The sequence below is a fragment of the Aotus nancymaae genome, unplaced genomic scaffold (assembly GCF_030222135.1).
Source record: "Aotus nancymaae isolate 86718 unplaced genomic scaffold, 86718_ANA_hifiasm-v0.15.2.pri h1tg000011l, whole genome shotgun sequence".
Lineage (NCBI taxonomy): Eukaryota > Metazoa > Chordata > Mammalia > Primates > Aotidae > Aotus > Aotus nancymaae.
The window spans coordinates 57,559,097-57,584,394 of NW_026988422.1; the positions used below are offsets into that span (position 1 = coordinate 57,559,097).

The window sequence follows — 25,298 nt, forward strand, 5'->3', positions numbered from 1 at the left end:
CCACCTCAGGCTCCCAAAATGGAGTTATAGGCATGAGCCATAGTGCCTAACCCAGTCATTAAATACTACTGTATAAATTACCTTCATCCAAATTAGGATCACCAAGTAAATACATCTCAAGCTGAAGAATTTATTTGATTAGATTTTAATAAGCTCAGTTTTTGTTCTGAATTGTACTGAATTGTTCCCATCTCATTTTTGTCTGTCTGAAAACAGTCTCACCCTGTCACCCAGACTGGAGTGCAATGGCATGATCATAGCTCACTGCACCCTTAAACTCCTGGGCTCAAGTGATCCTCCTGCCTCAGCCTCCCAAGTAGCTAGGACTACAAGCACATACTACCATGCCTGGCTAATTATTAAAATTTTCTTGTAGAGACAGAGCCTGTGTTGCCCAAGCTGGTCTCCAGCAGTTCTCCTGCCTCAGCCTCCCAAAGTGCTGGGATTATAGACATGAGCCATTGCACTCAGCCTCATTTTGTTTTTATATTAAAATGGAAACCAACCTATGAATTACCATACAAAAGCTCCTTTGAATATAGCCTTGTGTATAGAGTAGAATGTTAGTGTTGGCTGCCATTATTCATTAGTCCCTTAAGCTTATCTTCCTTCATCACAGCAAAGGTATTCTTTTAAGCCCAAGGAACCCCTGGGTTGCTTATGAGTGGGTTCCAGTTCTCATATAGAACTTACAAAGTGAACAGCTCCTCTTTCTATTTCCTTCTCCTACTTGAGCCTTCAGCCTATCCTTTGGCTGGTGCTTACTTAAGAGATTTGGTTTCCACCATTTGTTTTCCCTGTAAGTTAGAGATTCCTCTATCACTGACTGGTGAGTAGGTAACTACACAAACAATAGTTTGGCTTATAGACTCAAGATATTTGATAGCCAGAGTTAAAATGCCAGCCTTATGACATGGCTAAAGTGCTGTCCCAAGGCCACACTGGGATCTATTAGTCAATGTGTTGTTTGCTTTCAAGTAGATAACCCTTCATTCACCCCTGCAGTACATTCTCTATCCTCCACTCTTAAGCCTTTTTTCTTAGTATGAATTGTTTTTTCTCTAATTCAACTGTAACCTATTCTAGATTTGCTTTCAATCTTTTACAGTTACTAAACCAAGGAGATTTAACTGAAAGACGGACATGAGCACGGGTGCTGACTCCTGGAAGAGCAGCTCTATCTGATCTCAAAACGCATACACTGGGAACAGGATGCCGTAGTTCACAACAGAACCAGAATGAATCTTTGAAGGACAGGACTCTGCTTTTGCCACTCTTCCTCTTTCCTGGTACAGAAGATGGATGTAGGAGAGCTTCTTTTCTAACTGCCATCTTATCCAGACAAGGAATGAAGCAATGACTGTGGGCTAGGAAACTGTACCTACCTCTCTTCCCACTGCAAAATTCTGGGATAGACCAAAAGTGAATTTGATTGTGTTGGCTGAAGTTCCTCACCATGACTGTTGAGGGGAGGTTTTCCTTTGAAGAGTTTTCATCCCAGACTCAGCTGTCTTTTCACATGGATGAAATAATTCCTGCCACCACCAACAGAGCTTCACCAGGAAGTTGAGCTTTCATGATGCCTTGTTGCTTTGAAGAAGGGAGTGATGTCAATTATCTTGTTACATTCTCCCTTTAGCAACCTGAGTAAGAGACTCTGCCACTGGGCTGCAAAAAAATTAATTACTTGAATCTCCCCTTGGCCCAGGCTGAGGTACTATCTTGTCCTATACCTTCTACTTGGTCATTTTGCTTTCTTTGTTAATGGAACATACAGTAGCATGTTAAGAGGGATTTCATGTTTTTGTTTTTTTAAAGTTAAAAATTAGATGATGCAGAGATTCATTTTTTCCTTTAAATAAACAAAACAGCCCAGTCAGTTCTTTGGCTCTTGTTTCACACAAAATTTATTTTCTTAGAGATCAGGACTTCAGTCTTTCGCTTTAAGATAGTGTACTCATTTCCCATTAGGATTCCATGCAGGAAAGATTGAACCGAGGAGTCTTGGGAAACATAACCAGAACATCTTCATTTCTAACTAGCAAACCCAGGTGGTTATTACTGGATTATCACTCTGTCTCCACCAAAAAAGATACATCTGAGAAAATGGCAGTAAAAACAGATACTTTTGAATTTTTCCAGAAAGATCATTTTTTTAAAAAAGGCATTGAGAAAGGTGCTTTAGTTAGAGCAGGCACTCTTGCTATCATCCTGTCTCCACAGCTACTGAGAAAGAATATCCAGTCATCATCATTATGATTTTGAGATAGAGTCTTGCTCTGTTACCCAGGCTGGAGTGCAGTAGTGTAATCGTAGCTGACTGTAACCTTGAACTCAAGGGATCGTCCCACCTCAGCCTCCTGAATAGCTAGGACTATAGGCATGCACCACCAGTCCAGCTAACTTTTTGTGTTTTTTTTTTGGTAGAGATGAGGTCACACTGTGTTGCCTAGGCTGGTCTTGAACCCCTGGCTTCAAGTGATCCTCAGCCTCCCAAAGTGCTGGGATACAGGCATGAAGCACTGCACCGAGCCAGAATATCCAATCATTACTGGTGAGAAGAAAGTATTCCAAAGATCATCTACTAGTAGAAAATCTTGGTTGTCTGGGAAATTTTATTTAAAACGAACTTCATGCTCACAAACACACAGGCTCATTCTAAACAGATAATAGGAAATAACTTTTAAATTATTCTTAATTTGTTAATGACATGCATGATCATCTAGTATGTAGATTGTGTTCATGGCAATTACTTGTATTCTTAGAATGCCAGTTTTTGCTTCATGCAACCTTTTATACTAGAGCAGTCGTTCTCAACCAGGGACATTTTTGCCCCCTGGGGACATCTGGCAATATCTGGAGACATTTTTGGTTGTTATAGCTGGGGAGGGGGGTACTAACTGGCATCTAGCGGGCAGTGGCCAGGGATGCTGCTAAACATTCTACAATATAAAGGACAGCTCCCTCCCACAACCCTCAACAAAGTATTAGGTGGCCCAAGATATTTTTTTCTTTTTTTTTTTGAGAACAGTCGGCTGGAGTACAGTAGTGCGATCTCAGCTCACTGCAGCCTCCACCTCCCGGGTTCAAGCGATTTCTCCCGCCTCAGCTGCCCAAGTAGCTGGGATTACAGGGACCTGCCACCAAGCCTGGCTAATTTTTGTATTTTTAGTAGAGATGGGGTTTCGCCATGTTGGCCAGGCTAAGGCCCAAAATATTAATAGTGCTAAGGATAAGAAACCCTGTACTAGAAGTTGTAAGTTTTTCATCCCCCATGGGCTAAATGTGATACACAGATGTATTTTATTTTGCCCATACACTATTTCTAAGTATTTTTAAATTAGTTTGAGAGCATGCAAGTTTCTGGCTTGATGAAAATGTGGTTGATGTAGTAATTCTGAGCCTATACTCTAGCAAGACTTGATACTTTCCAGTCTCTCTTGTCTCCTACTGTCTACACCTACCCTGCTGATGCATTTATGTTTCTGCACTAGCCCGTATAGGCATTTGGGCTTGTGCTCTTTTCTCTACCTATACTCTAAGTGTGAGGCACAGAGCAGGAACCCTCAACTTTAGGCTACGACCCCTCCTCCTGAGCCTCCCCACTTTGATTTCCTTGAACCATTCCCTGTTATCTGCTACTTTTTTTTTTTTTTTAAGACAGAGTCTTGCTCTGCTGCCCAGGCTGGAGTACAGTGGTGTGATCTTGGCTTATTACAACCTCTGCCTCTCAGATTCAAGTGATTCTCCTGCCTTAGCCTTCTGAGTAGCTGGAATTAGAGGCGTGTGTCATCATACCCAGCTAATTTTTATATTTTTAGTAGAGACAGGGTTTTGCCATGTTGGTCTCAAACTCCTGACCTCAGGTAATTTGCCCACCTCAGCCTCCCAAAGTGCTGGGATTACAGGCGTGAGCCACCACGACCAGACTGTTACCTGGTACTCTTCTTTTCCCCCATCCTCTAGCAGTAGCGATGACTCAAAACCCAAGTTTTGCCTGCCTTGACTCAAACCCAAGTTAGCTGCTTAATATTTTTCAAAAGCAATAATTTTAAGTGTAGTGATTAAGCAAGTGATTAGAGATTTTCTGGTGATTGATGAGATAGCTCCTCCAGTAGTTTCCTGGGGCTTGCAGGCTGTTCTAGAGATCCTTCTAAATCCTGCTCTGGACCTCTGATGCTGAATTTTGTAGTTTCTTGGATGCTGCAAAATAAATTAAAACATGAAATTTTTTTTTTCCAGACGGGGTCTCACTGTTTCACCCAGGCTGGAGTGCAGTGGCATGATTTTGGCTCACTGCAGCCTGGACAGCCCTGCTCAAGCAATCTTCCCACCTCAGCTTCCCAAGTAGCTGGGATTACAGGCACATACCACTGTGCCCAGCTAATTTTTTTTTTTTTTTTTTTTTTTTTTTTACTTTTTGTAGAGACGGGGTTTTGTCATGTTGCCCAGGCTGGTCTCAAACTCCTGGCTTCAAATGATCCACCCACTTCAGCCTCCCAAAGTGCTGGGATTACAGGCCTGAGCCACTGCGCCCAGTCTGAAAAAGAAAATCTTAAAGCACTGTGTAAGGTTTAAGAATGGTCTCAACATTATTATTATTTTATATGGGATGTAAAGGAAAATTTCTAGGGGTATAAAACTGAGATAGAAATTAGGGTAGGGGCTACTAGGATTTTTTTATTTTTTATTTTTGAGACAGTCTCATTCTGTTGCCAGGCGCCAGGCTGGAGTGCAGTGACACAATCTTGGCTCACTGCAACCTCCACCTCTTGGGTTCAAGCAATTCTCCTGCCTCAGCCTCCAGAGTAGCTGGGATTTCAGCCGCGCGCCACCACGCTCAGCTAATTTTTGTATTTTGTAGTAGAGATGGGGTTTCACCATGTTGTCCAGGATGGTCATGATTTCTTGACCTCGTGATCCACCTGCCTTGGCCTCCCAAAGTGCTGGGATTACAGGTGTGAGCCACCACGCCCGGCCAGGGACTACTAGGATTTAAGATACAAAACAATTAAGAATAATGGAGATAGATCTGTCTTTTCTCCCTTTGACTCAGTATAAAAATGGGTTATGGAGAAGGTGATACTATATTAGCTACCTTCAAGGAATGCTAGAAAAAGAGTTTTATAGTTTTATAAGAAGTCAAAATATACGTGATTTTTCTTCAAAAATAAAGTAGTAATAGTTTTGGCTCATGGAATTGGAACTGGAATTGGATCTGTTTCAAAATGGAAGAAAACTAATTTGTCAGATTTTATTCACAACTGCACCACTGTCTAAATTCAAATGTGTTACCTGGAGATCTCTGGATTAGTTATGAATATCATATAAATACAGGATTATGATATCAGAATACCAGTGGCTATTCTAAAGCTTCCTCCCAGTGGTATTACTGAGGATGACAATATAGAGAGCTGCAAATGACAGCAACATCTCAGGTTACCTGGGAAGGTCCTTGACTTGGGTCTCCTCCTCTTGTACAGCCCAGATGCCTTGCCCCTTGCTTCTCACAAAGTCTTCCTCCAGCCCAGCCTGCTTCAGGGCATCTAGATACCATTGTTCTGCTTCTTTCTTGGCTAGATCCTGTGGGATGGAAATTAATCTGTTGTAGCTGTCTTATGAATTACCAGACAATTCTAAATTACTTAATCAGCATTCTTACAATACTGCCACTACCACCACCACCCTTACTGTGGGGTACAGATTTGCATAAAAATTACTTAACCCTTGTTTTCAAGCCTTAATATATGTATAAATCACCTGTGGTCTTGTTAAAATGCAAATTTCTCATTTGGTAGGTGTCGGATGAGGCCTGTAATTTTATATTTCTAACACTCCCCAGAGATGCCAAACTGTTGATTTTGGGAGCCACAATTTTGAAAAGCAATGACTTTTTCAAAAAAAAAGTCATTTTAAATCTAAATTTAAAAGGACGGACTAAAAACCTTCTAAGATTTTAAAGCAACAAACTATTATCAGAAATACTAAAATAAAATAGAAAATAAGCTACATCAAGACTCTTAATGGAAGGACAGATGGTCTACGTGTGGACCAGAAGAATGTTATTTTTTTTGTTTAAGTATTCAAGAACAAAATCAGTACTTTGTATTTTTCCTAGAGAGGTGAAAGACTGTTGAGCTCTGAAGTGAGCTTGCTTAACATGAACATAAAGAAGCACAAGAGATTTTGAACAATGCAGGTTGCTAAGTAAATCCAAGACTGTGTGTGTTTGTGTGTGTGAGAGGAGAGATTTATGGATGGAGGAGGAAGTGGACCCAGCAAATGTCTGGATAATGTACTAGCTATAAGATGGAGCTAATGCCCCACCACTGGAACTAGGTCACTAGGGAACCCCAACTTGTCTGAAACTAGAGAGGAAAGAAATCCACAGAGCCTAATGCAGCAGCGCCAGAGAATCCTTAGGGAGATCTCAGCTGAGTCCAACGTCCCTAATAGTTTTGAAAATATATATTTATATTTTTTGAAATGGAGTCTTGCTCTGTCACCCAGGCTGGAGTGCAGTGGCACAATCTTGGCTCGCTGCAACCTCCGCCTCCTGAGTTCAAGCAATTCTCCTGCCTCAGCCTCCTGAGTAGCTGGGACTACAGGTGTGCGCCACCACACCCAGCTAATTTTTTGTATTTTTAGTGGAGACAGGGTTTCACTGCGTTAGCCAGGATGGTCTTGACCTCCTGACCTTGTGATCCACCCACCTTGGCCTCCCAAAGTGCTGGGATTACAGGCGTGACCCACCATGCCCGGCTGAGAATATCTTAAAATGATAGTCTTCCAGGATACTTTGGGTACACTGCCTGTGGGTTAGCTAGCCCTGCTCCACAAGGAACACACACAAACACACACACACAAAATAAAAGAAGAAAAAAATAATAATCTTCGAGCCTGAAAGCACTTAGTCTAAGAAGAGCCTTGAGGGGTGTTTGTGAGCTTCCTAATCCTTGGAGACCTATAAATGTGCCACAGATCTAGAGGTGGGGAGACCCAGGGGCAGCAGCACTGCCAGAGGAGAGAGGCCTTCCCAGCACTGTGAACAGTGGCTCCAGAGAGCAGAACGAGCCAATGGTCCCTGTGTCTCTGGGGTGTAAGACCCAATCTGATGAAATCTGAATGCTAGACTACAGTGAAAGCTCTAGAAGTAAAATATCCTTTTACAGATGCCTTTGGAGTTCACTCTTGGATGAAATCAACACAAGCAGCATTCTCTATTGTACTATTTATTTTGGGAAAAGGTGGTAATGAAATTAGAATTTCTGGGCCTCAAGGAAAAATTTAATACCCACATATTAAAATTGTTTTCATAATTTCTCAGAGCCCTTTTATATAAGGCAGAAAACAAATGACAGTTTAGTTTTACCTTGGCAACTTGTTCAAAGAGATAGGGCCTTGTTTGTATTCTCTTCTTCATTTCTTCCAATTCTTTCCTATATTCTTTCACTCTTTTACGGTCATTGTTCCTGGAATTAGCAAGATTTTTAGAAAGAATTCCATCTTTTCTAATCTAGAATACCCTTCATTTCCAGTTAAGCAGTGTAACTCTCATGTACATTGCAAATTCCTATCTGACTTGGAAAATCATGACCCCACTGTGATTACAGGAGCCTACCTACCCCAGTCATTCCATTTTGCATTTTCTGGCAACAGGCCAGTGGTCTGTTGGATCTCAAGGCAAGCACCCCTTTTGACACGTAGAGGGACACTGACCGGTTCTCTTTCAGCTTTGCTTTGAACACTTCCTCCAGGCTTTTATGGGGATCCATGGCCTTTGCACGCAAGGTCACAGATTTGGACATTGCTTGAGACTTCTTTTTGTGTATCTCCAACCACTGAATACTCTCATCTGCTTTGTTCTTTTTTTCAAGTGCACTTCTAAAGGGAGGAAGCAGAGAAAGGGTATAGATTACTAATTTGGGTATATTGAAAAGCAATCTTAGGCTGAGCGCGGTGGCTCACGCCTGTAATCCCAGCACTTTGGGAGGCCAAGGCAGGTGGATCACCTGAGGTCAGGAGTTCAAGACCAGCCTGGCCAACATGGTGAAACCCCATCTCTACTAAAAACATAAAAAGTAGCTGGGTATGGTGGTGGGAAGCTGTAATCCCAACTACTTGGGAGGCTGAGGCAGGAGAATTGCTAGAACTCAGAAGGCAGAGGTTGCAGTGAGCTGAGATCAAGCCACTACACTCCATCCTGGGCAACAGATCAAGACTCTGTCTCAAAAATTAATTAATTAATTAATTTAAAAATGAAATAAAAGCAATCTTAGTAACCTCTTCTGGAAAGTAAGTTGGTTTTTTCAGTGAATGGGGCATTTTGAAAACAATAAAATTCTAGGATTAAATGTACTGGCAGATGAAGCCTTTCCAGCACTAGGGACATAGTGATTTCCTACCCTAGAAGTGCATTTACTGAAATGGAGAAATGTCAGTTAAAATATACTTAGGCGGGGTGCAGTGGCTCATGCCTGTGATCCCAGAACTTTGGGAGGCCAAGGTAGGTGGATCACAAGGTCAGGAGTTCAAGACCAGCTTGGCCAACATGGTGTAACCCCATCTCTACCAAAAATACAAAAAAAAAATTAGCTGGGTATAGTGGTATGCACCTGTAATCCCAGCTACTTGGGAGGCTGAGGCAGGAGAATCACTGAACCTGGGAAGCAGAGGTTGCAGTGAGCTGAGATCTGGCCACTACACTCTAGCTGGGGCGACAGAGCAAGACTCCATCTTGGGAAAATATATATATATATATATATATCTCCTTACTTAAATAGCCCAACACTCAATAGGTCTTTGCCTATCTGGATACAAAATAATACTAACAGCTACCATTTACTGAGCTCCCTATCATGAACCAAGACCATTACATTTCTTTTTTTAAATATATATTTTATTGCATTTTAGGTTTGGGGGTACATGTGAAGATCATGCAAGATTGTTGCATAGGCAACATTGTTATGTGGCAATGTGGTTTGCTGCCTTCCTCCCCATCACCTATATCTGGCATTTCTCCCCATGTTATCCCTCCCCAACTCCCCACCCCCCGCTGTCCCTCTCCTAGTTCCCCCTAACAAACCCCAGTGTGTGATGCTCCCCTCCCTGTGTCCCTGTGTTCTCATTGTTTAACACCCGCCTATGAGTGAGAACATGCGGTGTTTGATTTTCGGTTCTTGTGTCAGTTTGCTGAGAATGATGGTTTCCAGGTTCATCCATGTCCCTACATAGGACAGGAACTCACCATTTTTTATGGCTGCATAGTATTCCATGGTGTATGTGTGTCACATTTTCCCTGTCCAGTCTATCATCGATGGGCATTTGGGTTGGTTCCAAGTCTTTGCTATTGTAAACAGTGCTGCAGTGAACGTTCGTGTGCATGTGTCCTTATAATAGAACGATTTATAATCCTTTGGATATATACCCAGTAATGGGATTGCTGGGTCAAATGGAATTTCTATTTTTAGGTCCTTGAGGAATCGCCACACTGTCTTCCACAATATTTGAACTAATTTATACTCCCACCAACGGTGTAAAAGTGTTCCTATTTCCCCACATCCTCTCTAGCATCTGTTGTCTCCAGATTTTTTAATGATCGCCATTCTAACTGGTGTGAGATGGTATCTCAATGTAGTTTTGATTTGCATTTCTCTAATGACCAGTGATGATGAGCATTTGTTCGTATGTTTGTTGGCCTCATATATGTCTTCTTTTGTAAAGTGTCTGTTCATATCCTTCGCCCACTTTTGAATGGGCTTGTTTTTTTCTTGTAAATCTGTTTTAGGTCTTTGTAGATTCTGGATATTAGCCCTTTGTCAGATGGATAGACTGCAAAAAGTTTTTTCCCATTCTGTTGGTTGCCGATTCACTCTAATGACTGTTTCTTTTGCTGTGCAGAAGCTCTGGAGTTTGATTAGGTCCCATTTGTCTATTTTGGCTTTTGTTGCCAATGCTTTTGGTGTTTTAGTCATGAAGTCTTTGCCTATGCCTATGTCCTGAATGGTTTTGCCTAGATTTTCTTCTATTGTTTTTATGGTGTTAGGTCTTATGTTTAAATCTTTAATCCATCTGGAGTTAATTTTAGTGTAAGGTGTCAGGAAGGGGTCCAGTTTCTGCTTTCTGCACATGGCTAGTTTTCCCAACACCATTTATTAAACAGGGAATCCTTTCCCCATTGCTTGTTTTTGTGAGGTTTGTCAAAGATCAGATGGTTGTAGATGTGTGGTGTTGCCTTCAAGGACTCTGTTCTGTTCCATTGGTCTATATCTCTGTTTTGGTACCAGTACCATGCTGTTTTGATTACTGCAGCCTTGTAGTATAGTTTGAAGTCAGGTAGTGTGATGCCTCCACCTTTGTTCTTTTTGCTTAGAATTGACTTGGCTATACAGGCTCTCTTTTGGTTCCATATGAAGTTTAAGGTGTTTTTTTCCAGTTCTGTGAAGAAGGTCATTGGTAGCTTGATGGGGATAGTGTTGAATCTGTAAATTACTTTGGGCAGTATGGCCATTTTCACGATATTGATTCTTCCTAACCATGAGCACAGAATGTTTCTTCATCTGTTTGTGTCGTCTCTTATTTTGTTGAGCAGTGGTTTGCAGTTCTCCTTGAAGAGGTCCTTTACATTCTTTGTTAGTTGTATTCCTAGGTATTTTATTCTCTTTGTAGCAATTGTGAATGGCAGTTTGTTCTTGATTTGGCTCTCTTTAAGTCTTATTAGTGTATAGGAATTCTTGTGATTTTTGCACATTGATTTTGTATCCTGAGACTGCTGAAGTTGCTTATCAGTTTCAGATTTTGGGCTGAGATGATGGAGTCTTCTAAATATACAATCATGTCATCTGCAAATAGAGATAATTTAACTTCCTCCTTTCCTAATTGAATATTCTTTATTTCTTTTTCTTGCCTTATTGCTCTGGCTAGAACTTCCAATACCATATTGAATAGGAGTTGTGAGAGAGGGCATCCTTGTCTAGTGCCAGATTTCAAAGGGAATGCTTCCAGGTTTTGCCCATTCAGTATGATATTGGCTGTGGGTTTGTTGTAAATAGCTTTTATTATTTTGAGAAACGTTCCGTCAATACCTAGTTTATTGAGAGTTTTTAGCATAAACGGCTTTGAATTTTGTCAAAGGCCTTCTCTGCATCTATTGAGATAATCATGTGGTTTTTGTCTTTGGTTCTGTTTATGTGGTGAATTACATTTATAGACTTGCGTATGTTGAACCAGCCTTGCATCCCCAGGATGAAGCCTACTTGATCATGGTGGATAAGCTTTTTGATGTGCTGTTGCAATCAGTTTGCCAGTATTTTACTGAAGATTTTTGCATCTATGTTGATCATGGATGTTGGCCTAAAGTTTTCTTTTCTTGTGGAGTCTTTGCCAGGTTTTGGTATCAGGATGATGTTGGTCTCATAAAATGATTTGGGAAGGATTCCTTCTTTTTGGATTGTTTGGAATAATTTCAGAAGGAGTGGTACCAGCTCCTCTTTGTATGTCTGGTAGAATTAGGCTGTGAACACATCTGGACCTGGGCTTTTTTTGGTTGGTAGACTATTAATTGCTGCCTCAACTACAGCCCTTGTTATTGGTCTATTCAGGGTTTCGACTTCTTCCTGGTTTAGGCTTGGGAGGATGCAAGTGTCCAGGAATTTATCCATTTCTTTCAGGTTTACTGATTTATATGCATAGAGTTGTTTCTAGTAATCTCTGATGGTGGTTTGTATTTCAGTGGAATCTGTGGTGATATCCCCTTTATCATTTTTTTATTGCATCTATTTGATTCTTCTCTCTTTTCTATTAAGCTGGCTAGTGGTCTATTTTGTTGATCTTTTCAAAAAATCAGCTCCTGGATTTATTGATTTTTTGAAGGGTTTTTTGTGTCTCTAACTCCTTCAGTTCTGCTCTGATCTTAGTTATTTCTTGTCTTCTGCTAGGTTTTGAGTTTTTTTTATCTTGCTCCTCTAGGTCTTTCAATTTTGACAATAGGGTGTCGATTTTAGATCTTTCCTTGCTTCTCTTTTTCTTTTTCTTTTCTTTTTTTTTTTTTTTTAAAGATGGGGTTTCACCATGATGGCCAGGCTGGTCTTGAACTCCTGACCTCAGGTGATCCACCCACCTCAGCCTCCCAAAGTGCTAGGATTACAGGTGTGAGCCACCACACCTGGCATTTTCTTTTTCTATTTTTTTTTTTTTCCCTTGCTTCTCATGTGGGCATTTATTGCTATGTATTTTCCTCTAGACACTGCTTTAAATGTGTCCCAGAGACTCTGGTATGTTGTGTCTTCATTCTCGTTGGTTTCAAAGAACATCTTTATATCTGCCTTCATTTCATTGTTTATCCAGTCAACATTCAAGAGCCAGTTGTTCAGGTTCCATGAAGCTGTGCAGTTCTGAGTTAGTTTCTGAATTCTGAGTTCTAACTTGATTGCATTGTGGTCTGAGAGATGTTTATGATTTCCGTTCTTTTGCATTTGCTGAGGAGTGATTTACTTCCGATTATGTGGTCAATTTTATAGTAGGTGTGATGTGGTGCTTTGAAGAATGTATATTCTGTGGATCTGGGGTGGAGAGTTCTGTAAATGTCTGTTAGGTTTGCTTGGTCCAGGTCTGAGTTCAAGTCCTGGATATCCGTGTTAATTTTCTGTCTCGTTGATCTGTCTAATATTGACAGTGGAGTGTTAAAGTCTCCCAATATTATTGTGTGGGAGTCTAAGTCTCTTTGTAGGTCATTAAGAACTTGCTTTATGTATCTGGGTGCTCCTGTATTGGGTGCGTATGTATTTAGGATCATTAGCTCTTCTTGTTGCACTGATCCTTTTACCATTATGTAATGCCCTTCTTTGTCTCTTTTGATCTTTGCTGATTTAAAGTCTATTTTATCAGAGACTAGGATTGCAACTCCTGCTTTTTTTTTGCTCTCCAGTTGCTTGGTAAATCTTCCTCCATCCCTTTATTTTGAGCCTATGTGTATCCCTGCATGCGAGATGGGTTTCCTGGATGCAGCACACTGATGGGTTTTGACTTTTTATCCAATTTTCCAGTCTGTGTCTTTTGACTGGGCATTTAGCCCATTTACATTGAAGGTTAATATTGTTATTTGTGAATTTGATCCTGCCATTTTGATGCTAGCTGGTTGTTTTGCCTGTTATTTGATGCAGTTTCTTCATTGTGTCAATGCTCTTTACCATTTGGTATGTTTTTGGAGTGGCTGGTACTGGTTGTGCCTTTCTATATTTAGTGCTTCTTTCAGGTGCTGTTATAAAGCAGGCCTGGTGGTGATGAAATCTCTGAGCAATTGCTTGTTCATAAAGGATTTTATTTCTCCTTTGCTTATGAAACTTAGTTTGGCTGGATATGAAATTCTAGGTTGAAAGTTGTTTTCTTTGAGGATGTTGAATATGGGTCCCCACTCTCTTCTGGCTTGTTGGGTTTCTGCTGAGAGATCAGCTGTGAGTCTGATGGGCTTCCCTTTGTAGGTAACCAAACCTTTGTATCTTGCTGCCCTTAGCATTTTCTCCTTCCAATGCCCAAGGTGAATCTGACGATTATGTGCCTTGGGGTTGCTCTTCTTGAGGAAAATCTTTGTGGTGTTCTCTGTATTTCCTGGACTTGAATATTGGCCTGCCTTGTTAGGTTGGGGAAGTTCTCCTGGATAATATCCTGAAGAGTATTTTCCAGCTTGGGTTCATTCTCTCCGTCACATTCAGGTACACCTATCAAACGTAGATTAGGTCTTTTCACATAATCCCATATTTCTTGGAGGCTTTGTTTGTTTCTTTTTACTCTTTTTTTCTCTAATCTTGCCTTCTCATTTTATTTCATTGAGTTGATCTTCGACTTCTGATATCCTTTCTTCTGCTTGGTCAATTCGGCTATTTAAACTTGTGTATGCTTTGCAAAGTTCTTGTGTTGTGTTTTTCAGCTCCATCAAATCATTTATATTCCTCTGTAAGCTGTTTATTGTCATTAGCATTTCATCAAATCTTTTTTCAAGGTTCTTAGTTTCTTTGCATTGGGTTAGAACATGTTCTTTTAGCTCAGAGAAGTTTCTTATTACCCACCTTCTGAAGCCTGTTTCTGTCAATTCATCATACTCATTCTCCATCCAGCCTTGTTCCCTTACTAGTGAAGAATTGTGATCCCTTGGAGGAGGAGAGACGTTCTGGTTTTGGGCGTTTTCATCCTTTTTGTGCTGGTTTCTTCCCATCTTTGTGGATTTATTTACCTGTGGTCTTTGTAGTTGGTGACTTTCAGATGGGGTCTCTGAGTGGATGTCCAGTTTGTTGAAAATGAAGTTACTTATTTCTGTTTCTTAGTTTTCCTTCTAACAGTCAGGCCCCTCTGCTGTAGGACTGCTGGAGGTCCACTCCAGACCCTGCTTGCCTGGGGATCACCTGCAGTGGCCTCTGAGCTCTCGCTTGGAGCTGCAATCCAGAGCTGCTCCTAATCGGCCATCTTGGATCCCTCTCCGACCATTACATTTCATGTAGTCCTCATAACTCCCGTATGAGGTAAATACTAAATCCCCCCACTGCTGTTTTTTTTTTTTTTTTTTTTTTAATGAAATGGAACCTTGCTGTTGTTGCCCAGGTTGGAGTGCAGTGGTGCCATCTCCGCTCACTGCAACCTCCGCCTCCTGGGTTCAAGCGATTTGCCTGCTTCAGTATCTTCAGTAGCTAGGATTATAGCCACCCACCATCATGCCCAGCTAATACTTGTATTTTTAGTAGAGACAGGGTTTCACCATGTTGGCCAGGCTAGTCTTGAACTCTTGACCTCAGGTGATTCACCTGCCTTGCCCTCCCAACGTGCTAGGATGACAGGCGTGAGCCACTGCACCTGGCCTAACTCCCCTTTTTGTAGGAGAGGAGATTGAGGCTCAAGGGAGGTAAGCCACTTGCTCAAAGCTACCCAGCACGCCAGTGGAAAAGCCCCTATTGGAACCAGGATCTCTGACTCCCAAGCATCTGCCCTTGACCACTCTGCTATAAACAGTAGGCTGGAAGGTACCTGGGTTCATGGTCCTTTGGGAATACAAATCTGCATATTCAGAGAGAACTGGAAAATGAGCCTCCTTCAGTGCAGACTATTTGGGTTTAATTTGTAGCACTTAGTTTCTTCAGTTATCTACAAGGTAATATGTTGAGTTCTTCCAAAAGGAAAATCAATCAAGACTCATATTTGGATGTTTACATTCAAATGGACAGACTGGGAAGAACACCACGAAAATTTAATCTGCTAATATGTCAGATTCCCTGTGGCTGGAACGCAGATGTGGATATCCTCTGTACGTGGGCCAGCCTCTTTGTTCATGAGGCCTGTGTTTTTGGGCTCTCAGGATACTGAGCAATTGGCCCTGGTTTAGGAGGTCTAACCGAAGTTTGAAGAAGAAAGGAGTATCTCTTGGACCGTAAATACTTGTCTATGATCCCTGTTGTGAGGCTTAAGGACCCAAGTAGGTTCTGAATACTCCCCTACAAGCCCCACAGGAAGGCAGTAAGACATGAGTCCTCTCCCTGGGCTAAGCTGCTCGTTACACCATGACCTCTCTTGCCTACTTTGGCTCAGAAGCCTAGTGTAGGAACTCCTCCTGGGGGCTGGCTCAATGAGAACATCATAACAGAGTCAGGTCAGCTGAAGAGTTAAAATAAGCAGGCTCTTGCTGCCCAACTGAGTCTGACATCTCCCCAAGATGAATCTCAGAGAATCTCAAATCTGTGCAGTGGATGTCTCATCTTTGCAGCAGCTTCAGCCACCTGCTAGCATGCTTCTCTGAGTTCTTGTTCCTCACAACTCCCTTCCTCTCACCCATGGGCTTTTATCCAGGTTCTCTCTGTTTGGAACCTTCCTTCTCTCCAGGCTTTGTCTGGCCAACTCATCCTGGTTCTTCAGGTTTCACTTTAGACATCTATTCCACAAGACAAGACACCCCTGTTCCAGGCTGCCCAATGCCCTCACAGTCCTCTGTACCCCCCATCATTGCAGTACTCAAAAAATACAGCCATTGCTTCTTTGCTTTTCTGTATTTCAGACTAGATAATAAACTGTAGGGTCCCTAAGATCTCCAGCCTTAACATTGTTGCTGGTACAGAATAAGCCCTCGGTGAGTATGTGCTGAATGCTGGCTAGCTGTTCTCCAGCACCAGGTGTGGAGAACTGTACTTGTTCCTGTTGTAATCAGAAAATTCCCTTTGACCCCTTGAGGTGTCTCTGACAACAGAAAAGGAGGCCCCTCAGCAGGGAGGTTTCCAGCATTTGGGGCCAGAATCAGAGCATGGGTCTTGTGCAGCCTGAGCACTCACCTGACTGCAGATTCCCTCTTCCTGGTGGCATCTGTGATGTGCACAGGGAGAGTATTGGCAGAGAGGGAGGCAAGGCCACTCAGAGAACGACTCCTTGGCAGGGGTGTAGCTGGTGACTGTGGGGAATCCTAGAAGAAACAAAGACTGGTATTGGTGGGACAGCATGTGTGATTAGTTTCCTTCTTTTTTTTTTTTTTTTTTTGAGACAAAGTCTCACTCTTTTGCCCAGGCTGGAGTGCAGTGGTGCAATCTTGGCTCACTGCAACCTCCACCTGCCTGGTTCAAGCGATTCTTATACTTCAGCCTCTCAGGTAGCTGGGACTATACAAGTTGTGAGCTACTATACCTGGCTAATTTTTGCATTTTTAGTAGAGATGGGGTTTTGCCATGTTGGCCAGGCTGATCTTGAATTCCTGACCTCAGGTGATCCACCTGCCTCAGCCTCCCAAAGTGCTGGGATTACAGGCGTGAGCCACTGCACCTGGCCATTTTCTATCTCTCTCTCTTTTTTTTTTTTTTGAGATAGAATCTTACTCTGTCGCCCAGGCTTGAGTGCAGTGGTGCAATCTCAGCTCACTGCAACCTCTGCTTCCTGGGCTCAAGCGATTCTCCTGCCTCAGCCTCCCTGTCTCAGCTTCTACTAAAAATACAAAAATTAGCCAGGCATGTTGGCAGGGCCCTGTAATCCCAGCTACTTGGGAGGCCGAGGCAGGAGAATCACTTGAACCCAGGAGGTGGAGGTTGCAGTAAGCCCAGATTGCACCACTGCACTCCAGCCTAGGCAACAGAGTAAGACTCTGTTTAAAAAAAAAAAAAAAAAGATAGCAAAATGTTGAGAAATGCTTTCCAGTCAGACCTGGACCCACCCTGCATTTCAGGCCCCAGCCCTGACCCTACCACAGCTGCCTGGGCTCTCACCGTCCTCCCTCTGCTGGTGGTGGCATCACAGGGATGCTGAGGGTGGCGCAGGTTGGCAGTCCTCAGCAGGAAGGGCTTGTTGTGAGTGGCCTCTTGGGTTTCTCTTCTTTTGGCTGCTCTTCTCTGGAAGGCCTTGTAAAGGGCCTCATAGTCAGGGACCACAGGATTCACCCGAGGCTGGAATCCAAAGTTAGTGTGCAGAAACCCAAGCTTTTCCTGCTGGGTCCGGGTGGCTGTGCGGGGCTGTGGGTTAGCCCTGTTACTAGAGGAGGCGATAGGGGAAGAGGCCATCTGGAGCATGTCCAGGGCTCTCATCTGGATACGAATTTTCCTGAATAGCTCAGCCTCTGTGGAGAAAGGATGGTGATGGGTAAGAAAGGACCAAGCATGAAACCTACAGGGTTGGAGGACTTTCCCTTTTACACACTAGCCCTAAGTGTACTGGAGGCAACTATGAACTTTTCAGGAATTCTGACACATGTTAACATCCTGTGGGATGCTTGCAGATGGCATTGATAGGAGTATTTATACCACAGAAAATAACAAACATTACAAAACAGCTTGCTTTTTTTGTTCTGGAGAGCTTGTTGATAAATGTCATCCAGAATACCACTGCCTGTGCCAATCGGGCTCCAGAAGCAGCGACCGTCTACACTTACTGAGCACTTCCTATGATTTCTTCAGAGATGAAGCAGGAGGAAATGGGCCAGTCACCTGCTCCTCTCTCAGGTTTCCCCATCTTAGAGAAAGGCCCCACCAGCTACCCAGCTGTTCAAGCCCTTTGCCCAAATCACTGACTCCTCTGTCTCTCTCATCAGTCACAAGTTCTGTCATCTCCTCCTCTTTTTTTAACTCTCTCCAGCCCATCCTCTTTTCTTCATCCCTGCCCCCAGCTGCACTGATTTCTCAACTGAATTGTGAAGTAGCTTCCTCTTGGCTCAACGCCCTCCAGTCTTGCTGCCTCTTGGATTATCTACACAGCAATCAGAAGGACCCTTCTGAAATGTATTTCTGGTCATGGGCCACCCTGCTTAAATCCCTCAGTGGCTCTCCTATACCCTTGGGATGAAGCCCAGACTCCCTAATGTGGCTTGCAAGGCTCCACATGTGGCCTGTGCCTGCCTCTCCCTTCCCACTCCCTCTTCTCTCAGCCTCTACCTTTCCATCCCTTGCAGATGCTCCACTTTCTCTCCCCTCCCTGCTACATTCTTCTTACTCCCCTTTTCCTCCCTCTTTGCCCCTCCTTCAATTGAGCCCCAGGGCCCACTTTCTCAGGGGACACTCCCTAACTGCTCCCTTCCTTCACCAAACCCCGGGTTAGGTCCCTCTGATATATGCTTCCATGCTTCCCCCTTTAATCCTTATAAATATCTCATCACATTTGTATGTATTTATCTGTTTTCCTCACATGTCTACAAAGTCCACGTGTGTTCACCATGGAACAGTGCCTGGAGCATGGTATATGCTACTGAAGAGTGCAGAAAGCCTGAGCCCCTTATTTGGAGCTCTACTTTTTTAAATGTGTAATCATCTGGCTGGGCGCGGTGGTTCACGCCTGTAATCCCAGCACTACGGGAGGCCGAGGCAGGTGGATGACTGAGGTCGGGAGTTTGAGACCAGCCTGACCAACATGGAGAAACCTCATCTCTACTAAAAATACAAAAAATTAGCTGGGCTTGGTGGTGCACGCCTGTAATCCCAGCTACTTGGGAGGCTGAGGCAGGAGAATCGCTGGAACCTGGGAGGTGGAGGTTGTGGTGAGCTGAGATCGCACCATTGCACTCCAGCGTGGGCAACAAAAGCAAAACTCTGTCTCAAAAAAAAAAAAATCATCCCCAAGGTAATTTTTCAGTGTCACCACGATGAAGGAGCCATGGGGAGCATCTCAGGGTAGTTTGCTGGTGGTGGTGTGAGCCTAAGCTGGTCCTTAAGTGTCCCACTAGTTCTTGATTCCTGCACCTGTGCTGGTGCAGAGGCCATCATGTGCATCCACTCAGATGTCAACAGGATGAGCCCTGGGGACACTGTGGGACCTCTCACTCCTTGGTCCCTACAGGGCTCCCGATTGTACAAACAGACCTAACCCTCCCTGATGGCCTGCACTAAGTATGCAGTCTCTAGTGGATCCACCCAGGATCCAAGCCAGGCCAACCCCCGGGCCCTGACTAAATCCCTACAGTGTAAGAGGTGAGTGAGGTTAAGATAAAAAAAAAAAATCTCTACAGTGGGATTGGGACCCTGAGGCAGGAGGTGGCAAGGTGGCAAGGACATCTTTACCCTGGAGTTTATCCCCAAGGGCTGGCTCCAAAATGGACTTGGGGATCCTTCTGGTGGGCTTCTGCTTGGAGATCTTGGCTTCAGCTGTGGCAGCCAAGTCTCTCTGTCGAGCAGCTTCCTTTAGCTGCTCGTCCTTCTCCAGGAAGCTGAAGGGCTTCAAAGAAGAGAGGAGCAGTTCTTTCCTCTTCTGGATCCCTGCCCGCCTTCGGGCCTCGCTGCTCTCCATGATCTCTTGGTAGAGGGGCAGGTAGACATGTGCAGGAACAGGTTGTGCCCGGAACTGCCTATGGCACTCGGCCTCTTCCTCGCCCTGCCTTTGGGCCCGCTGCCTCTCCTGCTCAAAGGAGGCAGGCGAGGCCAGCCACTCGGCCTTCTTCCGGGCCTCGCGCAGCGTCATGTGGAATGGCCGAGGGACAGTGATGGATGATGCCCAAGAGCTGACACTTCTGTGCTGGGAGGGAGTCCTCGAGCCTGAGCGGGGCTGGGTCTGAGCCCTGGGAATGTTGGAGGGAAGGCTGCTCAGGGAGCTGCAGCGCCTTGTGGAGCCACTCCTGGGAAAAAAGCAGATCTGTGTGTGGAGGACAGGGCAGTTAGGAGGCCCCATTCCCTCCAGACCCCACTCCAGACTTCCCTCCAGACCTCCTCCCCAGTTCTCCCTTCCATTGGTCACAGCTGGCTTCTCAGCCTAACACCACAGCCCAAAGGCCTCTATACCCATAACCTTCCCACAGACAATCCTAGCAGCCCTAATGGAAAGTCTCTTCTCAGAATTTTCTCAGAATTGATCAGAGAATTGCCACTTTGCACTCGGATATTTCTTTTTTTTTTTCTTTTTTGAGATGGAGTCTCGCTCTGTTGCCCAGGCTGGAGTGCAGTGGCACGATCTCAGTTCACTGCAACCTCCAGCTCCTGGGTTAAGGCGATTCTCCTGCTTCACCCTGCTGAGTACCTCGGATTACAAGCATGTGCCACCACACCCAGCTAATTTTTTTGAATTTTTAGTAGAGATGGAGTTTTACCATGTCGCCCAGGCTGGTCTTGAACGCCTGACCTTTTGATCCACCCGCCTCAGCCTCCCAAAGTGCTGGGATTACAGGCGTGAGCCACCGCGCCCAGCCTGCACTCTAGTATTTCATAAGAGAACAGACAGTGAGCAAAGTAGAGCTTTAGAGTCAAACAGACCTAGGTTTAAATCTTGCTTCAAACTTTGAGCAACGTACTGTTAAAACCTCAGTTTCTTCCTATGTAGAATGGCAAAAATTAATGTCTACTTACCAGGGTATTAAAGGAGAAAGACTTGACCAAGATAAACATACTGTGTTGTCATTCTCAGGGAAAGTGTGTTTAAGAAAGTCTTCCCTATATTTTTTATATTTTTATTTGTTGAGACAGAGTCTCACTCTGTCACCCAGGCTGGAATGCAGTGGCGTGATCTTGGCTCACTGCAACCTCCACCTCCCGGGCTCAAGGGATTCTCGTGCCTCAGCCTCCTGAGTAGCTGGGATTACAGGTGCCTGCCGCAACATTTTTGTATTTTTAATAGAGATGGATTTTCACCATGTTGGCCAGGCTCCTGATCTCAAGTGATTTGCCTGCCTTGGCCTCCCAAAGTGCTGGAATTACAGGTGTGAGCCACCACACCTGAGGAAAGACTTCCCTTTAATTTCAGTGCATCCCTGGACTAAGTGTTGCCAAAAGTGATTTAGGATTCCTGGGGCGGAATCAGAACCCCTGTTTAGAGCCAAAAGTTGATTGTGAGCTGGAGCCTCAGTAAATGACAACTTGCAGAAGTGCTCTTCGCTTTACAGAAGAAGATGAAGCCCAGAGACACGGTGTGACCTGTGTGGAGGTGTGGAGTGAGGCAGCTGTGCAACTGCAGTGCCTTACCTCAGAGCCCGGGGGCACTGGGCCTGCACCTTCCCCCTGCCCTTGTCTTGGAAGAAACTCTCCAGGTCCTCCTCATCTTCAGAGAGGTTTTCATCACTATCTGGGTCAGACTGAAAGAGAGACTCCAACAGACATGGTCTGCCTTTCTGCTTTAGTACATGTAAGGTCTGGTAAAAGCTCTCAGTTGAGTCAGAAGTAGAATCTATCTCCTCCTCTGGGCTGAGGAACTCATCAAGTTTGCCAGCCCTAGGCAAAACCAGCCCATGCCCAGACAGCTCCTCTCCTGCTTCTGTGTCCGATGAGGATTTGGGGGGAAATATCTAAAACAGAATAGAAATAGACTGTGGGTCAAACAATAATTTCAAAGGCATTCAAAACATAACAATTACACTTTGAATAAGCCTCTGTATATTAGGGACTGGGGGGGAATTTTTAAAAATAAGCTGTGTTTCTTGCTCTAAAGAAATTTCACAACTTGGTCTATGAAGTGCTTTTCGTTGAAGGGAAGGAAGGGGAGTGAAGAGCTGAAGTTGGTTCCCTGCGCCATACAGTGCAGTAAGCTTTTAGAGTACTTCAACTGCACCATGCACTCTGACCCCTGCACTCCAGGAATCCTGCCTGTGACAATGTGGCAATGGCCACACTCTGCCTTACTTGGGTTTTACCTACTTCTTGCTCATCTTCCTTCTCCCCCTTTCCTTGTCTCTACTTCTCTGCTTTCCTCACATTCTAGCTAATCTGCACTCTGTCAAGGAATGGATGAAGGCTGGGCACGGTGCTCACACCTGTAATCCTAGCATTTTGGGAGGCTGAGGCAGGCAGATCACCTGATGTCAGGAGTTCGAGACCAGCTTGACTAACATGCTAAAACCCCGTCTCTACAAAAATACAAAAATTAGCTGGATGGGGTCCTGTAGTCTCAGCTACTTGGGAGGCTGAGACAGGAAAATCGCTTGAACCCAGGAAGCAGAGGCTGTAGTGAGATGAGATTGAGCCATTGCACTCCAGCTTGGAAAACAAGAGTGAAGCTCCATCTCAAAAAAAAAAGGAATGGATGATTAACAAGAAAGACAATATGGTCTGGCTGGAAGAGCAATGTCCTAAAAAGTGGGACAGCCAATTAACTTTTTCAGTACTCCATTGATTCATAAAATATTTACTGGGTGCCTGATGTGCACTGGGCATTTAGCTGAGAACAAGACAAACAAGGTCCTTACTCTCATGAAGCTTACACTGTAGTGAGAGGAGACAGACAATATAAGATGATAACAAATTCTGTGAAAACCATAAACATCCATGAGATTATAAAAAGTTGGAGTGCCTATGGAAAGCTTTTTTGGTTGATAAAGTCCATCAGATCTACTAAAAATGTACCTGTAATGGAACCTCCGCCTCCCAGGTTCAAGCAGTTCTCTGCCTCAGCCTCCCAAGTGGCTAAGATTACAGGTGCCTGCTAATTTGTTTTGCATTTTTATTAGAGACAGGGTTTCACCATCTTGGCCAGGCTGGTCTTGAAATCCTGACCTCGTGATCCACCTGCCTCGGCCTCCCAAAGTGCTGGGATTACAGGCATGAGCCACTGTGCCTGACCCAAGCAGGTTTTTTTTTTTTTTTTTTTTTTTTTTTTTTTGAGACAGGATCTTTCTGTTACCCAGGTTCTGGAGTGCAGTGGTGCAATCATGCCTCACTGCAGCCTGAACCTCCTGGGCTGAGGTGATGATCCCTCACCTCAGCCTCCTGAGTAGCTGGGACTACAGGCATGCACCACCACACCTGGCTAATTTTTGTACTTTTTGTAGAGATGGGGTTTCACTATGTTGCCCATGCTGGTCTTGAACTCCTCAGCTCAAGTGGTCCGCCTGTCTTGGCCTCCCAAAGTGCTGGGATTACAGGTGTGAGCCATTGCACCCTGCCTAACAGCAATTCTTATTCAAAAGGTGAGAAGAATAAAATAGGGTGGGTAATTGATCAGTAAGCATTATCATCTGGAAGAAAGGGTGTACCTATGGTATGGCTCTGAGAGAATCACTGTTTTCTGATGCTCTTGCTGTTGGCATTATCTGTGCCTATGACAGTCTGAGTTATACTTTCTCAGTCCTGGGCTGATTTTTATTTTTCACTGTGGAGAAATTTTGAATTGACACCTGACTGATGAGGAGCCAGCCTTACTAAAATCCAGGGTAAGAGTCAGCGGTATGTATGCGTCCTAGCCCTCACTCTTCTACTGAAGAATGTGCGATCTTCTGGGCAAACTTCTTCTCTTTTTTTAAAAGACAACTTTATTAAGATATAATTTATTTACAATATATTCAGTCATTTAAAGTGGACAATTCAGTGGTTTTTAGTATACCCACAGAGTTGTGCAATTACCATCACAATTTTAGAACACTTTCGTAGCCCCTAAAAGAAACTCCAGGCCTCCCCACTGCCCGGGAGCCTCGGGGAGGCCGGCGCCTCTTTATTATTATGTATTTACATTTATTAAAATAATAATAAAAAAAGAAACTTCATACGTTTTAGTAGTCTCTCCCTATTTCCCCTAACCCTCCACACCCCACCAGCCCTAAGCAACTACCAGACTACTTTCTGTCTTTAATAATTTGGGGTCGGCCAGGCGCAGTGGCTCACTTTGGGAGTAATCCCAGCATTTTGGGAGGCTGAGGCTCGTGGATCACTGGAGGCACACGCCACCACACCTGGCTAATTATTCTAAACTTTTTTTTTTTTTTTTTTGGAGACAGTCGTGGCCTAGGCTGGAGTGCAATGGCCCAATCTCGGCTCACTGCAACCTCCGCCTCCTGGGTTCAAGCGATTCTCCTGCCTCAGCCTCCTGAGTAGCTGGGATTACAGGCCTGCGCCACCACGCCCAGCTAATTTTTGTATTTTTGGTAGAGATGGGGTTTCACCCTGTTGGCCAGGCTCTGGTCTCGAACTTCTGACCTCGTGATCCAACTGCCTCGGCCTCCTAAAGTGCTGGGATTACAGGAGTGAGCCCGGTGGCTAATTATTATTTTTTTTTACTACGCCCCGCCCACACCGGCTAATTATTTTTATTTAATTTATTTATTTAGTTTTTGAAACAGAGTCTCCTTACGTCGCCCAAGCTGGAGTGCAATGGCGTGATTTCAGCTCACTGCAACCTCTGCCTCCTGGGTTAAAGCGATTCTCCTGCCTCCGCCTCCCAAATAGGTGGGATTACAGACGCCCGCCACCACGCCAAGCAAATTTTTTTTTTTTTTTTTTTAGTAGAGATGGGGTTTCGCCATGTTGGCCAGCCTGGTCTCGAACTCCTGACCTCAGGTGATCCACCCGCCTCGGCCTCCCAAAGTGCTGGAATACAGGCGTGAGCCACCGCGCTCGGCCACATTTGAGGGCAATTTTCTTAACCTCTTTGTGCCTCAGGTTTCTCTTCTACAAAAATGGGACAGCAATTGTACTACTGATCAAAGAGTACTGAAAGGATAAGCGAAAACTGAGTGACATTGCTATGGTCCTATGAAGAGCCGCGTATAAGGTCCAAGAGGTACAGGTCTCCAAGTCAGAGTCCGCCTCTTGGTCTCTAAACGATCATTTTAATCCCACGCCCCTGCAGTCTGTCTCCAAGGCAACGCCAAACAGTTTCCTCTCTGGGATTTCTTTCCGGGGGGCAGTCCTGCTTCCTCTGTCCTCTTTCTCTCCTCACCTGACGGCTCCCCTCCGCGCCGCCGGGGCCTCCCTCAGTCCTCCCCACGGTCATTTCAGCTGGGCAGAGTCAGCAGCGACGGTGACAGCGATAGCTATACAGGCCAGGGTCCACCGCTTTCTAGCTTTGGTGTCTGATTGGCTTCCAGGGCAGCCCCACCCCCGCAAGGTTCGCTTTCCGATTGGCCTATTCTCTTCGTGCATTTTATTTCCGGTTCTGCGGACGCCGCT

General features: G+C 44.4%; 2 protein-coding genes across 5 annotated transcripts in view; one reads left to right on the forward strand and one right to left on the reverse strand.

Moving 5' to 3' along the window:
- Positions 1-1,879, forward strand: part of ZNF410 (zinc finger protein 410) — a 45,433-nt gene extending 43,554 nt beyond the window's left edge. For all 4 annotated transcript variants that reach the window (XM_012438089.2, XM_012438085.3, XM_012438088.3 and 1 more), the window contains one exon: positions 1,109-1,879. In XM_012438089.2, coding sequence (XP_012293512.1) covers positions 1,109-1,147 — 39 coding nt within the window. In that variant the 3' untranslated portion in view covers positions 1,148-1,879. The remainder of the gene's footprint in view (positions 1-1,108) is intronic.
- Positions 1,880-1,889: 10 nt separating this feature from the next.
- Positions 1,890-25,210, reverse strand: FAM161B (FAM161 centrosomal protein B). Its single transcript, XM_012438074.3, has 9 exons — positions 25,069-25,210; positions 21,387-21,706; positions 19,500-20,050; positions 17,223-17,569; positions 16,305-16,432; positions 7,720-7,884; positions 7,373-7,472; positions 5,444-5,583; positions 1,890-4,203 (listed from the first exon to the last, which is right to left on the reverse strand). Exons 1-9 carry the CDS (start codon positions 25,120-25,122, stop codon positions 4,077-4,079), a joined length of 1,932 nt encoding a protein of 643 aa, XP_012293497.2. The 5' UTR covers positions 25,123-25,210; the 3' UTR covers positions 1,890-4,076.
- Between the last annotated feature and the right edge of the window lie 88 nt (positions 25,211-25,298).